The sequence below is a fragment of the Colius striatus genome, chromosome 9 (genome assembly GCF_028858725.1).
Source record: "Colius striatus isolate bColStr4 chromosome 9, bColStr4.1.hap1, whole genome shotgun sequence".
In the NCBI taxonomy this organism is placed as follows: Eukaryota; Metazoa; Chordata; class Aves; order Coliiformes; family Coliidae; genus Colius; species Colius striatus.
In genome coordinates this window covers 21,751,489-21,764,785 of record NC_084767.1, presented here as the reverse complement: position 1 = coordinate 21,764,785, position 13,297 = coordinate 21,751,489, and the positions used below count along the sequence as shown (strand labels likewise).

At 43.1% G+C, this 13,297-nt stretch overlaps 1 protein-coding gene across 1 annotated transcript in view; it reads right to left on the bottom strand.

The window, feature by feature from the left end:
* Positions 1-221: 221 nt before the first annotated feature.
* Positions 222-13,297, bottom strand: part of NDUFA10 (NADH:ubiquinone oxidoreductase subunit A10) — a 45,719-nt gene continuing 32,643 nt past the window's right edge. Inside the window, exon 10 of the mRNA XM_062002402.1 lies at positions 222-632. Coding sequence (XP_061858386.1) covers positions 564-632 — 69 coding nt within the window. The 3' untranslated portion in view covers positions 222-563. The remainder of the gene's footprint in view (positions 633-13,297) is intronic.

The following is a 13,297-nucleotide window of genomic DNA, read 5'->3' as shown; positions in this document are numbered from 1 at the left end:
CTTTTTTTTATATATACTTTTAAGCACAGACATTTTGCTGTTTAAATTGAGATCAACGCTTATTTCCTCTTCTCAATGATTTTTTTCTTGCCTGCTGTGACGCTGATGTCCAGCAAGAGGCTTTCAGAAGACGATGCAAGTTTGGGGTTTTTTTTCAGCAGCATGGGCACTCTTCTTACAAAACTACTCAAATATCATGCATGACAGAGGAAGAAAATAAATTTGCGAGAGCCAAGAAGATACAGGTTTAATTTCTCGATTCAGCAAAACAACAATAATCCCATATAATAACATGCCACAGTCTTGAGGAAGAGAAAGTTTAGCATCAATCTTAAGTCTGCCCCGTAATACCAGATCACTACCACACATTGACCATCTGACATCCAAAGACAAAATTCATCAGGGAAGAACAAACCAGTGTACAGGCATTTTCCTTCTAGAAGTCTATTCTCTTAGGGTAGCTGGAAGATGATTTAACCAGCATTTGCTGGAGCAGGCACACCAAACTCAGCTGCTTCTTCACTCAGGTCTTGTGGTCCAACGTGCTCCGACGGGAGCAGATTTCATTTCAGCCAGATCCACTTGTCACCAACATCGGCATTGTAGCCTGGCCTAAAATTGCGACCAGGAAGCTAGAGAAAGCAGAAAGTTCAGTCAGAAATATTTCTCCTTGCACTCTTTACGTAATGTTTAAGATTATGGAGTGCCTCGTGCTATCTGCAGAAGTGCAACATGAAACATGTTTTTAAAAGATGATTAAAACTTGTAGAAAAATCAGTCCTTTTGAAAAAAATGAATTGTGCAGCTGAGGAGAGAACCACAAAAATCACTAAGCCATAATGTATAGAGAACATAGGCCAACAATCTCAGCAGCACATTCCACCTGGGTTCATTCAACTACTCCCCTACACACCCTTGTTCCCAGTTTTATTAAGATACGATCCCTCTAACTGTAGCATGTAGTAGAGGAATTGAGTCAGTAGAATCTCATGCCAAAATAGACACAGATTATTAAATACATGAAATAGTTCATGCATGAAATGCTGAGTTAATTACCACATTAAATTAAACCATTCAAATGAAATTGCACATTTAGCCTTCAAGAGCTAAACTTCATTAAAGCAAAAGCAGTATTTGCCTGTCTGAATAAGCAAAGCTCACTGGAAAAAAGGTTTCTGGAACCCCCTACTTAAATTTCACTGGTACTCTGGGACCCAAGCAACAGCCTCTGTACATCGCTGATCTCTCAGACTGCAATTCTTCCACACAAGAGCTGGGAAGAGGACATCGAGTGGACAGCAGCACAGGGAAAGGGACACCAGCTGTACCAGGAAAGCTAGAGGGTCAACACCCTCACCAGGAAGAGAAGACAAATGATCACTAAGGTGAGAGCAAATGGAGGTGAAAAGCAGTGGCCTAAACAGTCTTGGCATTTGGGAGTTCAAGCAGCTGTGTCTAGAACCAGAGACCACAACCTGTTAACTCCAAGTCTGTGAAAGGACATGAGACACTGAAGCACACAGCCTCCTTCCTGGTAGTCCACCTAGCCTGACACACCCAAAACCTTTCCACAAGGGTTCAGAAAGAGGAAGACACGTGCACTGGAATGGAAAGCCGTGCCTGGCCCTCACAGCCTGCTGCGCTGTGCAGCCACCTCACAGAAGCACTCAGGTAGGATGGGGATCAACACTGCCAAGTCAAGTTGCAGGCCTGTGGCCAGTGGGGTTCTGGGCCAGTCTTACCATCAGCAACCTAGATAAAGGGACGGAGTGTACCCTCAGCAAGTTGGCTGATGACACCAAACTGGGAGGACTGGCTGATTCCCCAGAAGGCTGTGCTGCCATTCAGCGCGATCTCGACTGGCTTGAGAGTTGTGCAGAGAGGAACCTCATGAGGTTCAACAAGGACAAGTGCAGAGTCCTGCATCTGGGAAGGAACAACCCCATGCACCAGTACAGGCTGGGGGTCGAACTTTTGAAGAGCAGCTCTGCAGAGAGAGACCTGGGAGTCCTGATTGGTAATAAACTAACCATGAGCCAGCAATGTGCCCTCGTGGCCAAGAAGGCCAGTGGCATCCTGGGATGCATCAAGAAGAATGTGGTGAGCAGGTTGAGGCAAGTTCTCCTGCCTCTCTACTCTGCCCTGGTGAGGCCTCATTTGGAGTACTGTGTCCAGTTCTGTGCTCCCCAGCTTAAGAGGGACAGGGAACTGCTGGAGAGAGTCCAGTGCAGGGACACAAACATGATCTGGAACATCTTTGATGAGGAAAAGTTATGAAAACTGGTTCTGTTTAGCCTGGAGAAGAGAAGGCTGAGGGGTCATCTTATCAATGCTTATAAATATTTAAATGCAGGTGGTTAAAATGATGAGGCCAGCCTTTTCTCTGTGGTGGCCAGTGATAGGATAAAGTGTAACAAGCACAAGCTGAAACACAGGAAGTTCCACTGGAACACAAGGATAAACTTCTTTGCTGTTCAGGTGAGGGAGCCCTGGCACAGGCTGCACAGAGAGGGTGTGGAGTCTCCTTCTCTGGAGGTTTCCAAACTCGCCTTGATGTGTTCCTGTGTCCCCTGATTGACGGGAGCTTGCTTTAGTGGGAGGTTGGACTGGATGACCTCTGGAAGTCCCTTCCAACTCCCATCATTCTAGGCTTCTGTGATTTAAATATTTCGAAAAGAGGCTATTGAAGTAGCAGCCATTTTAAGGGATTTCAGATGCAGCATACAGGATACAAGAGGAAGCCTGGCAGCTGGAGTATATCACACAGCATACACACTCTCTCTGCAGGTGAGGAAAACACTCCTTGAGGCAGCATGGGCTGTGGCGGGTCAGTGGTAGCAGCTTCTGTGACAGAAGACTCACCACAAGTGTGCCAGCAATGCTGTCTTCAAAATCAGCTCCTAAGAACTTGCTTTGCAAAAGCAACACAAATTTTTCATGCAAGTTTCAGTCTGACTAAACATAAAATCAGGGTCCGTAGACACTAGTTATAAATGGGACCAAATCCTGTCAGCAACAAGATCAATGCATAAAGTAGCTACTGTGGCAACTGCTCTGAACTGAGGGATCCTGTGGAGGAAACAGATGTAGAAACATTTCAATCTGAGTCTCAGGTGCCAAACCAGTCTCCTTTGGAAAGTACTGACCACAACTTAAAGTGCCAGAGATGCTAAGGTCCTAGCTCCAAATGGAGATTCTATCTCCAGAATCCTTCTTCCTATCTATCTCCAAGAACAAGAGACAGAGCACAGGTTTCATCTTTGAGATACAAGTCTGAAACCAAGAAGCAAATCACCATGAAAATGCAAATGAGTTTTGTGAGAAAGCGAAGCAAGCAAAGATGCTGTAATAAAACTCTTCCTTTAAAAATTAGCTCTCTACTAGCAGCCTTCAAAAAGAATTAAGCACAGATCACCTGCTCATCTCCACACAAAGGCTGGTTTAACACAGGACCCCCGACTTTTCTTAATAATTTTTCCTTTCAAAAAATTGTAACAGTATCCCACTTGAGAGGTGCCCTCGCAGAGAGAAGCAAGACTGAGGATTCTTGAAATCTACACTCAGGCCACAAAACCAGCTATTTAATGCAGGATGAAGCCTGTTGCTTTGAGGAAGGGGGTGTGTGTGGGTTTTTTTTGGTTTTTTTAATTTTATTTGAAGGTCAGAAAATAAGTCACTTTTTTCCCCTAAAACATTAAGCTAACAGAAGGCTTTTACCTCCTTTGTGAGACATTCCACACCCTGCCTTGTCACAAGCCATTCGTGATCGTTTTTTTCCAAGGTTTTTCATTTAAAGTTCTCTTTAATGTCTTGTCTAAATATCAGAAGATACCATGTGGTCCTGTTAAGAGTTACTCCTGCTGAGCAAATAGGAGACGCAAGATGAAAATAAATGATTACTACCTCTGCCCTGCAAATTTACAGTGGTGAGCTGGGGAGGACATCAGACCTGCTGTGACCAGCCTGTATCTATTAATTCCAGCACAAAAACAGCTCTCCCTGGTCCTCTCCAGGCAGCGTATAATTGGCCCTTTGATACTTCAAGAGATTCCCAGATAACTAGATTATTAAAGCAACAGGAGCTCTCTGGGAAAATGCAGGAGTTTACAGTTTCGTTTCTGGGTAAATCTGCCCTCTTTAAAAAAGATACAATATCAATCCCAACAGAATTCAAATTCATTGTCCAAAACAAATTCCCCATGTGCCTTTGGTTAAAGACATGCAATACATCAAAGCAAAGTTTATAATGAGTATTCATCCACACTCCATCGTTCACAGTGGGTCTTGGCAAGAGCAGTTGAGCTTTGGGATAAGTTACAGCCAAGCTTTCAAAATAGCCCCCACCAAAAAGTGGGAAGAGAAAAGCATAGCAAACAAATCCCCTATTACCAAAGAAGCTGAATGACGTGAATTTATGTTCTGCATGTTATCTGTACCAGGGACAAGTAACACAGACAACTTCCCGAGAATGGGCTCTCTAAGCTCACTTTTTACAGCTGTGACCGTAGTAGTAAACCTGATGATCAGGAACAAGGGTAGGCCTGTCCCACAGGGGAGGAAGCTGGTGATTTTTTGGCACTTACTGTGCATTGGGTAATATGCTGCAACAGGATTCATCCAGTTCTGGCAGCCTTTGGCCTCCCCACAAGCTCCTCTCACATGCCCACCTCCTGCCAGAACAAGCATTGGCTCAAGACTGGGAAGTGGTAAGAGTCCCCATCCCTGGAGAGATTCCAAAGCAGTGTAGCTGTGGCTGAAGGACATGGTTTAGTGGTGCCCATGGCAGTGCTGGATTAATGGTTGGACTCAATCTTACAAGTCTTTTCCAAACTCAACGACTCTGTGATTCTGCCACGAGGAGCCCACATTAAAACAGCCAAATAAAAAGTGTTGCAGCAACATTGCACAATGTGGCTAAATGGACTGGAGAGCACAACGCCAAGAAGACAATGTCCTACAGTTCCCATCCTCTCATCTCTCTGCTGAATGTTCCAAGCCAGCACTGAGGCTTCCACAAGCTCAACCAACCCCCTTACCCAGTGAGAAGCCATTCACTCCTCCCATCTGAGTTTTTTGTTTAGTGACTCTACAAACTTAGTCAGCCAAACACATCCTAGACCACTGCAAAGAAGAGTGGTGGGAGCACCAGCAAAAGTCTGGGGATGTGGGGTAAGTGGTAGGATGTGCTTCTTTGGGGACAACAAATGGTTAAGTTGGTGCTCGAAACTGCACCACGCTGCAGCTCCCAGCCTGCTGTGCCCACAGCTGCTTTGCCAGCACAAGGGCAGGGATGGGAATGAGTAGCCAGCCCTGAGGCTCAGAAGAGGTAGGCTGTCCAGCCTTGAAAAGAGATGATAGAAGGGAGATAGGACAAAGCTCTTCAGAACTTGCAAGTAGTTAATAGAGAGGGACTAAATATTCATCATCTTTTGCAGTACAAGACACAGCTGCCAACCAAATGAAGCCAACAGCTTGAAGGACTCCTTGCAGAAGGATAGTGCTGACAGAATTTAGAGAGTCTTGATGGGAAACCAGGCAAGAGACTTGTGCATTGCAACCAAGTTTTCCCATCAGAACTGCAAAGAAAATAAGCACGGGCACATCGTTTGCAGGTGGTGCATGCATTCACAGGAGCACTCCACACGCTACGTTCAAATCACTCCTGAGTAAGACCAAAGGTGTCATTTAACAGTCACGTTAAAAATCATAGTAGTGCATCCTATAATGCATGATTAATTATTAACAACACACTTCCACAGGCAAGTAAAAGGAGTAGCAATCAAGGTAAAATAATCCCTTCACATCTTGTTATGTTCTTCACTGACTGCAGCCCAAAGAGACCTATAGGGAGTCCAAAAGGTTTGTTCAGCGTAAAGCAGCAGATAAAGCAGTTGACCATCACATCAATGCTGAACCATTTCTCCCAGGAAAAGTAAGAAAAGCCATGTTGGCACCACAGCAGCCATCTATACACACACTTTGCAAAACAAGAACTAAGTCTCTGCCCTCAAGAGCTTCCAACTGAGGCAGGACCAAATAAGCAAACGGGAGAAGAGGTCCTGCTGGAGAAGCCCAACAGCTCGCACACATCCCTGCAGCAGGAGGTAAGCAGGAGCTCCTCCAAGGTCACTGCCAATATCAGACTTTGCCACTCCATGGAAATGGAGAATCAAGTCTCGGTATGCCTCATTACACTGTGCAGAACTTAAAAGTTGGCAGCAAGGATTATCTCAAGAAGTATGCAATAAAATCCACCAGACAGAACATGAAACTAATGGAATGAGCTGTACCCAAAGGTAGAGCCAGTTCAAAGGAATGAAACTGCTCAACTTTAAAAGACCATCAGTAAAAAGAAAAAAACAAGATCATCTCATCAGTTAAATTAAGAACTGTGCCACAGAAGTTTCTGTCAAAACTACAAACACGATGAAGAGCTCTATAAAATGATGGAGGCTGCAGAAGGCACCAGTCAGCTTCAGACAGCTGTTTGCTATATTCTGTGGCTGCATTTCATAGCCACTAGAAGATCTTTTCAAGCCAGACATGTACAGGTAGAGCTCTGGAGAGTTTTAACAAGCAGAAAAGGTCTACATCCATCAGTTTTGAGTCCGTCTTGTTTCCCAACATTTTGGGAGCAAAAAGAACTCTTGTTTTTTCCTTCTATTCCTGAGCTGCTTTCTACTAATAGCTGAGCTTGGCAGCTAAAACAGATCTATAAATAGCATGTTTTGAGCTGCGCTGATCAAAGAGAACTTAAAAACAGACTCATTACTCTGCAAGCATGGGCTCCTCCATCAATACCCAAACCTTTTCATTTAGTGGCTGTTTATAACAAGCATTACTATAGCACCTTCCATCACTGCTATTTGAAAACTACTGCTTTTTCCAGCAGAAATTCTGACTTCCAGAAGTTTTTTTTTGTCAGTGTGGGATGTTGACATACAGCTAAAATTTTGGAGAATCCAGGAACATATAGTTTCATATATTGGTTGTATTCTGGAAGTGTTTGTTGTCTCGTGTTCCATGTTCCAGATAAAAAAGGGGCAGGGGGCATAATGCCCCCCAATACACATTCAAGGTGTTCATGGCTCAGTTTCCAAGGGACTGGGATAGATAGCTGTTTGTTTACAGTTCAATTCCTGACATTCTTAAACAAAATTCTTAATGCTGTTAATATTCATTATAGCTCAAGTAACAAGAGTACTCAAAAGTGTTACTGAATTGAGGTTAAAAATTTCAATCTGCTGAATTTGTTCAATTAATGTTGTCCTACCCTTCATTCACTAACAGACAAGACAGCAGAAATCTTTTGGAAAGAGAAGTGTCCATAAGGAGGATAGTGTATTTTTTTGAAGTGTAAGTATTTTTTATTTCAAACAATGTAAGTGAGCTGAAGTAGGAAGCCAATCTGAAGAAAATAATTTGTGACTCACAACTGGAACAACTAGAAATATCATGAACAATCTCTATCATTGCTTGTACAGGACAGTCCAGAGTAAGTAAGCAACAGAGCATGGCTAAATATTTTGCTGTAGCTTTTCTCCACAGTGCTTCTACTTGCCCTATTGACTATTCTCCATAGTGGCAGAATAATATCTACCTCAAAATGCCAGTTATCCACTACAGAATGCAAATCTATCACAGGAAAAACAGGAAAAAGCCAAGGCACAGGCACAGGAAAAAGCCAAGTGCCTATATCCAAGTCAGATAAAGTGATAACCTATAGGCTTGCTCTTTAATGGGATGGTTGAAATGCAAAATATCTCTTAAAATGGCTTTCCTTATGTTACTCAAGGTAGCAGCAGCTCTTAGCAAGGTCAGTTCTACATTAAAAAGCCCAAAAGAACTTCTCAGCAGGAAAAGAAAAAAAGCTATCAGGAAACAAGAAAAACGACATACTAGTGCCATCCCAACCAAAATCGTACCAGCACCGCACAACACCTCAGCCTGACGCTGGTTTTCAGGATTTAAGACCCATGGAGACATTACTCCTGAGAAGCTAGAGCAAAGTAGAGAGGGTGGGAAGTAAGTCCAAGCATCCTTCTCACAGATTTGCCAAAACCTTTTCCTGATGTAGAGCATGATTTTCAACATAAGATACCGCAATGCAACTGGCCTCTGAGGGTTGGATTGTTTTTTTTAATTAAAGTTTCCAAGGAGATACAGAGTGGGAACAGTTCACTTGCAACTTTTATCCACTTTGCTTAATCCCTAACAAACGATCTTTCTTCCAAGCTATCTTCCTTGGGGTTTGATTTTATTTAATAGAGGTCTTCCCTGGGGATCCCACTGCTACATGGATATGGGACTGAGATGGGTTGGAGAGAGGGAGGATGTGCTCACACACACCAAAACAAATGTTTACTTTCACAGGGCTCAGTGGCAGACGGTTGAATTTCAAATGGATTATTCTAATACCAGTGGGATTTTACTGTCTTTTTGATTTACACAGGTACCCAGTGCCTGGGACAGCATGCTCTCATCTAAAAGAAAACAGACACAACTCCCAGGACAAAGATTTGAGATAGACCCAAGGTCTCTCAAGTTCCTTCTTCCCCCTGGGATAGATATCCCTGCTAACTGCCTGTGATATTTTTCAAGGGAAGAAGGGTAGAGAAGCTACATGTTCTAAAGCAGAAGAGGGGCTTGCTCTCATGCTTTCTCTGTACTCTAAAGATTGGTGAGAGTGGAGGAGTGGGAAGAACAGGAGATTCCATGCTTACTCCCACACCCTTCCAGGTACCCTTTGGGAACAACTTCATCATTCCTAGGCTCTTCTGGTCTTACTGATATTTAGCCATGCAACATATCATCACTTTTGAAAGAGCTAAAAACATTTTTGCAGAGATAAAACAGAAAAAAACACACTCATAAATTAATCCTTTCCTAATTTATTGTGTGTGTGTTTTCATCCCTTCCTGGATATAAGAGCAGACAGGGCTGGGCATTACAACTGTCAAAAACTTCCATTAAAATAAGAATTAGGAAGGGAGGCTTTGATCCTAAAAAAACCTGAAAACTTCATCAAGCCAAAAAAAAAAATGTCAGGAGACAGAAAACAGGAGATTGTATTTAAGACAGCCGCTATGGTAACAATCCCAAACAGAGAACAAAGATAGCTTATCCTCACTCCGCAAGAGTATCACGGAAGACAGCACATGGCTTAAACAAGGCTATGGCAGCAGTCATACTTCATTTGCGTGCATGGGCATTGTCCACTGTGCATGCAAGTAGAACTGGTAAAAGGGGTTGTTTTTAGAAGCCTGTGGCTCTTCTTGAACCCCAAAAGCTGCAGCCAAAATCAGAGCTGTTGAGGACCCCACCACATAGTACCATCACATTAAATCTCAATGCGTCACTGACACAAATGTTGTGTTGTGATTCAGACTCTGGCTTCCTGAAAGCTCAGGTATTTCTTTTGTAGTTCAGGGTATTTTAAAAGGTAGATTTGTGTGTAAGCCAGGAGTGCTCCACATTTTCTGAAGGGAGAGCAAAGCTGAAGCATGTTCTAAACCCCTGCTAGCCAGCAGTCATCTTCAGCCCCTTGCAATCCCAGCTACCAGGAAGTGGTAGGGCTGCACATGACATGCCACTTAGGCCACATCAAACCTGGATAGTCTTCCCTTCATGTTCTTCTTTTTGAGCTAGTTATAATCTTCACATTATAAACACACGCTCTTACAACGCTCTTGTTTTGCGGCTGTGAGGCTAAATTGACTTGCAGTTGCAGGCTCACCTTCCAACACTCACAAGCTTGCATGTTACAAACATTTCCCTGCAACTCCCTGAACAACTGGATGCATGGCAGACACTGCATAGTTGAGGATTTCCCCTCGCTAAAGTTGCATTCTTGGGAAAAAGAGGATAATTAAAAGGCTGGGGAAGAAGTGTCACCTCCCCTCCAATCTATTGCAAGATTGCAGAGGACTGCCAGCCACACACTCCCAGGTCCTGGGGCAGAAACAAGGAGGATGAGGAGCAGAATACAAAGATGCGGCTTGGTAAGGCAGCTGAGCTGGTGCCTGAGCAAAGTAAGCCATCCCACTCCCCCACACACTGCTGCTACTTCCCTTCTACAGCTTCAGTGTTCCCTAACCTCAGCAACTTGTTCAGGTTGACAATCTAGCACAAGACTAGTTCAGGATATATAGATTCCTGCCAGGTAAGCAAGTTGAAGGGACTTGACAGAGACACAGTTAGGGTAGCTGGACTGTACCTCATAGCAGTAGCTACGTCTTTTACAAGCTCAAGCTTTTTTACCCCCATGGTCAGCATCTCCTGATTCCAAAAGCAGTCTTCCATCAAGAAAAAACGATGGGGAAAATTAAACTCAAAAAATTACCTAAATCAACTATGAGCCAGCAATGTGTCCTTGCGGCCAAGAAGGCCAATGGCATCCTTGCGGGTATTAAGAGTGTGGCCAGCCAGTCATGGAAGGTTCTCCCCCTCCTCTACTTTGCCCTGGTAAGGCGACCTCTGGAGTACATTTTGGGGCTTTATCTGCTCAAGAGTGATAGAGAACTTCTGGAGAGGAGTCCAGCAGAAGGCTGCCAAGATGATGAGGGGACTGGGACATCTCTCTCATGAGGAAAGTCTGAGAGATCTAGGGCTGTTTAGCCTGGAGAAGAGAAGGCTGAAGGTTCATCTTATCTTTGTAAATATCTAAAAGGTAGGTGTCAAGACGATGTGGTTAGCTTTTTTTTCTGTGGTGTCCAGTGACAGGACAAGCAGTAACGGGCATAAGCTGGTACACTGGAAGTTCCCCTGGAACATGAGAAACATGAGAAACTTCTTTGTTGATCAGGTGAGAGAGCCCTGGCACAGGCTTCCCAGGGAGGGTGTGCAGTCTCCTTCTCTGGAGGTTTCCAAATCCACCTGGACAAGTTCCTGTGCCCCCTGATCAAGGGGAATCTGCTTTAGCTGGGGGTTTGACTGGATGATCTCTAAAGGTCCCTTCTAACCTTTTACAAGCTCACTTCTCTTCCTTGATGGATTAAGTGTTAGGCAGAAAAAAATCTGAGTCATTCTGCTTAATACGGAGCTGTATTGACAAGGATGGACACAGTAGAATCATTACTACTGACAAATAAGTCTCTGTTTTCCTCACATGGTGAACATGGCACATGTGCAAAGTTTATCTCACTCCAGAAAGTGACATCGCACAATTAAGTGGTTCAAAGAAAGATAAGAACAATCAACAAGGAAAGAAGCCAATGAATGCAAGTTGATGTGTGCCAAGATCAGCAAATAGCTAGCACATCATAAGGAAGAGCAGTAAGAGAGTAAAGAAAGGATGTGGCTCATCATTTCAATGCAAAAGGTCACTTGAGATTGAAAGACGACACCTAAAACTTATCTAAGAAAGAACATGCTCTCACTGGAGCTGGAAGTCATATTTGGGACAGGAAGCATCTTTGAAAGCAGTTGAAGAACATGGCATAAATTCTTCAAAGAATATCACAACTGTCTGCTTCAGGGATACTGCTACACATCCCTGACTTCATTTTTTCTAATTGTGTAAGTTAGGTTAACAAAAGATACAACATTTTGACACAATATTTGCTTTAGCACAAAAGGAACTTCTAGGTGCTTGGGTCTGTCTTCTTTGAAGAATAATCTATGTGCCTAGGAATTTGGTCATTTTCCTTCATACACACACCAGCACATATACTGAAAGAATTGCAGCAAACTATAAAGAGGACAGGATGCTTCTGGAGAAATGTCAGAGGAAAAAATCCCAAACAAATACTAGAGCACAAGATCCAAGCTACAGTTTTTAGCCACACACTAGCAGAAAAACCCATTTTCTCCTACATGACTTCTTAGATTTGTGTTTGAAGACGTTGGGGCAAGCCACTGAGACAAACAGGTGCTGGGTTACATGAACCAGGGTCAAGGTGGGCTAGCACAAATGCTTTCTGCCAGTATTGATGGTATGAGAAAGGGAACTAGGTTTTAATGTCTTCGCTTTCACCTGTTCTACTAAAGAAATTCTTGTCTTCAGTTGCCCCAGTGAACACTTGCAAACCCTGGACCTGGGGCTCTGACACACCTTGTAGCAGGCAATCAGCTGTTTAAGTACTAAGTTTGTATAAAACAAATGCTTATCATTTCCTTATGATTTGCAGTAAAGGGAGAGGTGGCAAAGACTATTTTAAAGCTCTCTAGCGTTGTTTTCAGAGGTAAAGACGTAGGTGATGACTTGAATGTGAATCTTAGACAGCTGCACTTTTATGTATACAGAAAAGAGTATGCACATAAAAGAAGCCTTTTTTCACCACCCCTAGGAGATTCAGCAGGACTTGCCAACAGCATTCGGGAGTGTGAAGTACATAAGTACATTATTTAAGTACATTGATTCCATTAAACAGAACCATTTGTTTTCATCTTCTCTGCAAACACATCTGCCTAAGTGCTCCAGCTTCACAGGGCACACATGGAGTTTGGAGTATTATCCATGGGGATTGTGTGCAGTTGGAAGAAAGATACAGCAGTTGTTAAGGGGGGAAAAAAAAAAGAAAGAGTAGTCAAGTCTTTACTAGTCTGACAGTTCCTAAAATAATGTTGCTTCACTTAAGAATGAGCACACTTGTCTCTGATCTCCAGAACCTGACTAAAAGGTTACTTTTCCCTTGCCAGAAAAGCATCTTTAGAAGTTTATGAATGCTTGAACAGAACTGCTGAACCCTGCCAGATGACTTTATAGTAAGAGAAGGCGGCAGAAAGCCACCTCTTCACATGTGAAAAGAACACTTACAGAAGGAATTTAGAGGATGTACATAAAAAAAGCAAGTTTCTAGTATTTAGAGCTGTATGTGGCTACCTCATTATTTCATGGAAAGGCACACATATTAAAATCCTGGACACTGAGGAGTGTTTCCTCCTTCTCAGTTGCTACTTACTAATGAGTACTTCGAATAAAGAACAGCTTCTTCCTGGAATTTCTGAATCCCTGAAAACTACCATTACTAGGCAGCATGAATTATGTGTGTGTAACTCTGAAAAGCTCAGCAGTGAGCTGCTTATTGGTATGATCAAGGACTTAGAACTAGTTAAAGGATTGCTGAGGAAAAAAAATCCCCTACGCAAATCATTGTATTTATGTGGTAAACATCATTACATTAACTTTAAAAGTACACGTTCCCCACGAGGAAAAGTTCAAGTTCGGTAATTATACCGTAATTAAATCTTTACTTACAAGTCATGTGAGCCTAAAACCTTTGTCTTCAAATGCAAAAGCAGTAGCATAGCTGTAACCATCCCTGCATAGACACGGGCAAGGCAAGGGTTTAACAAG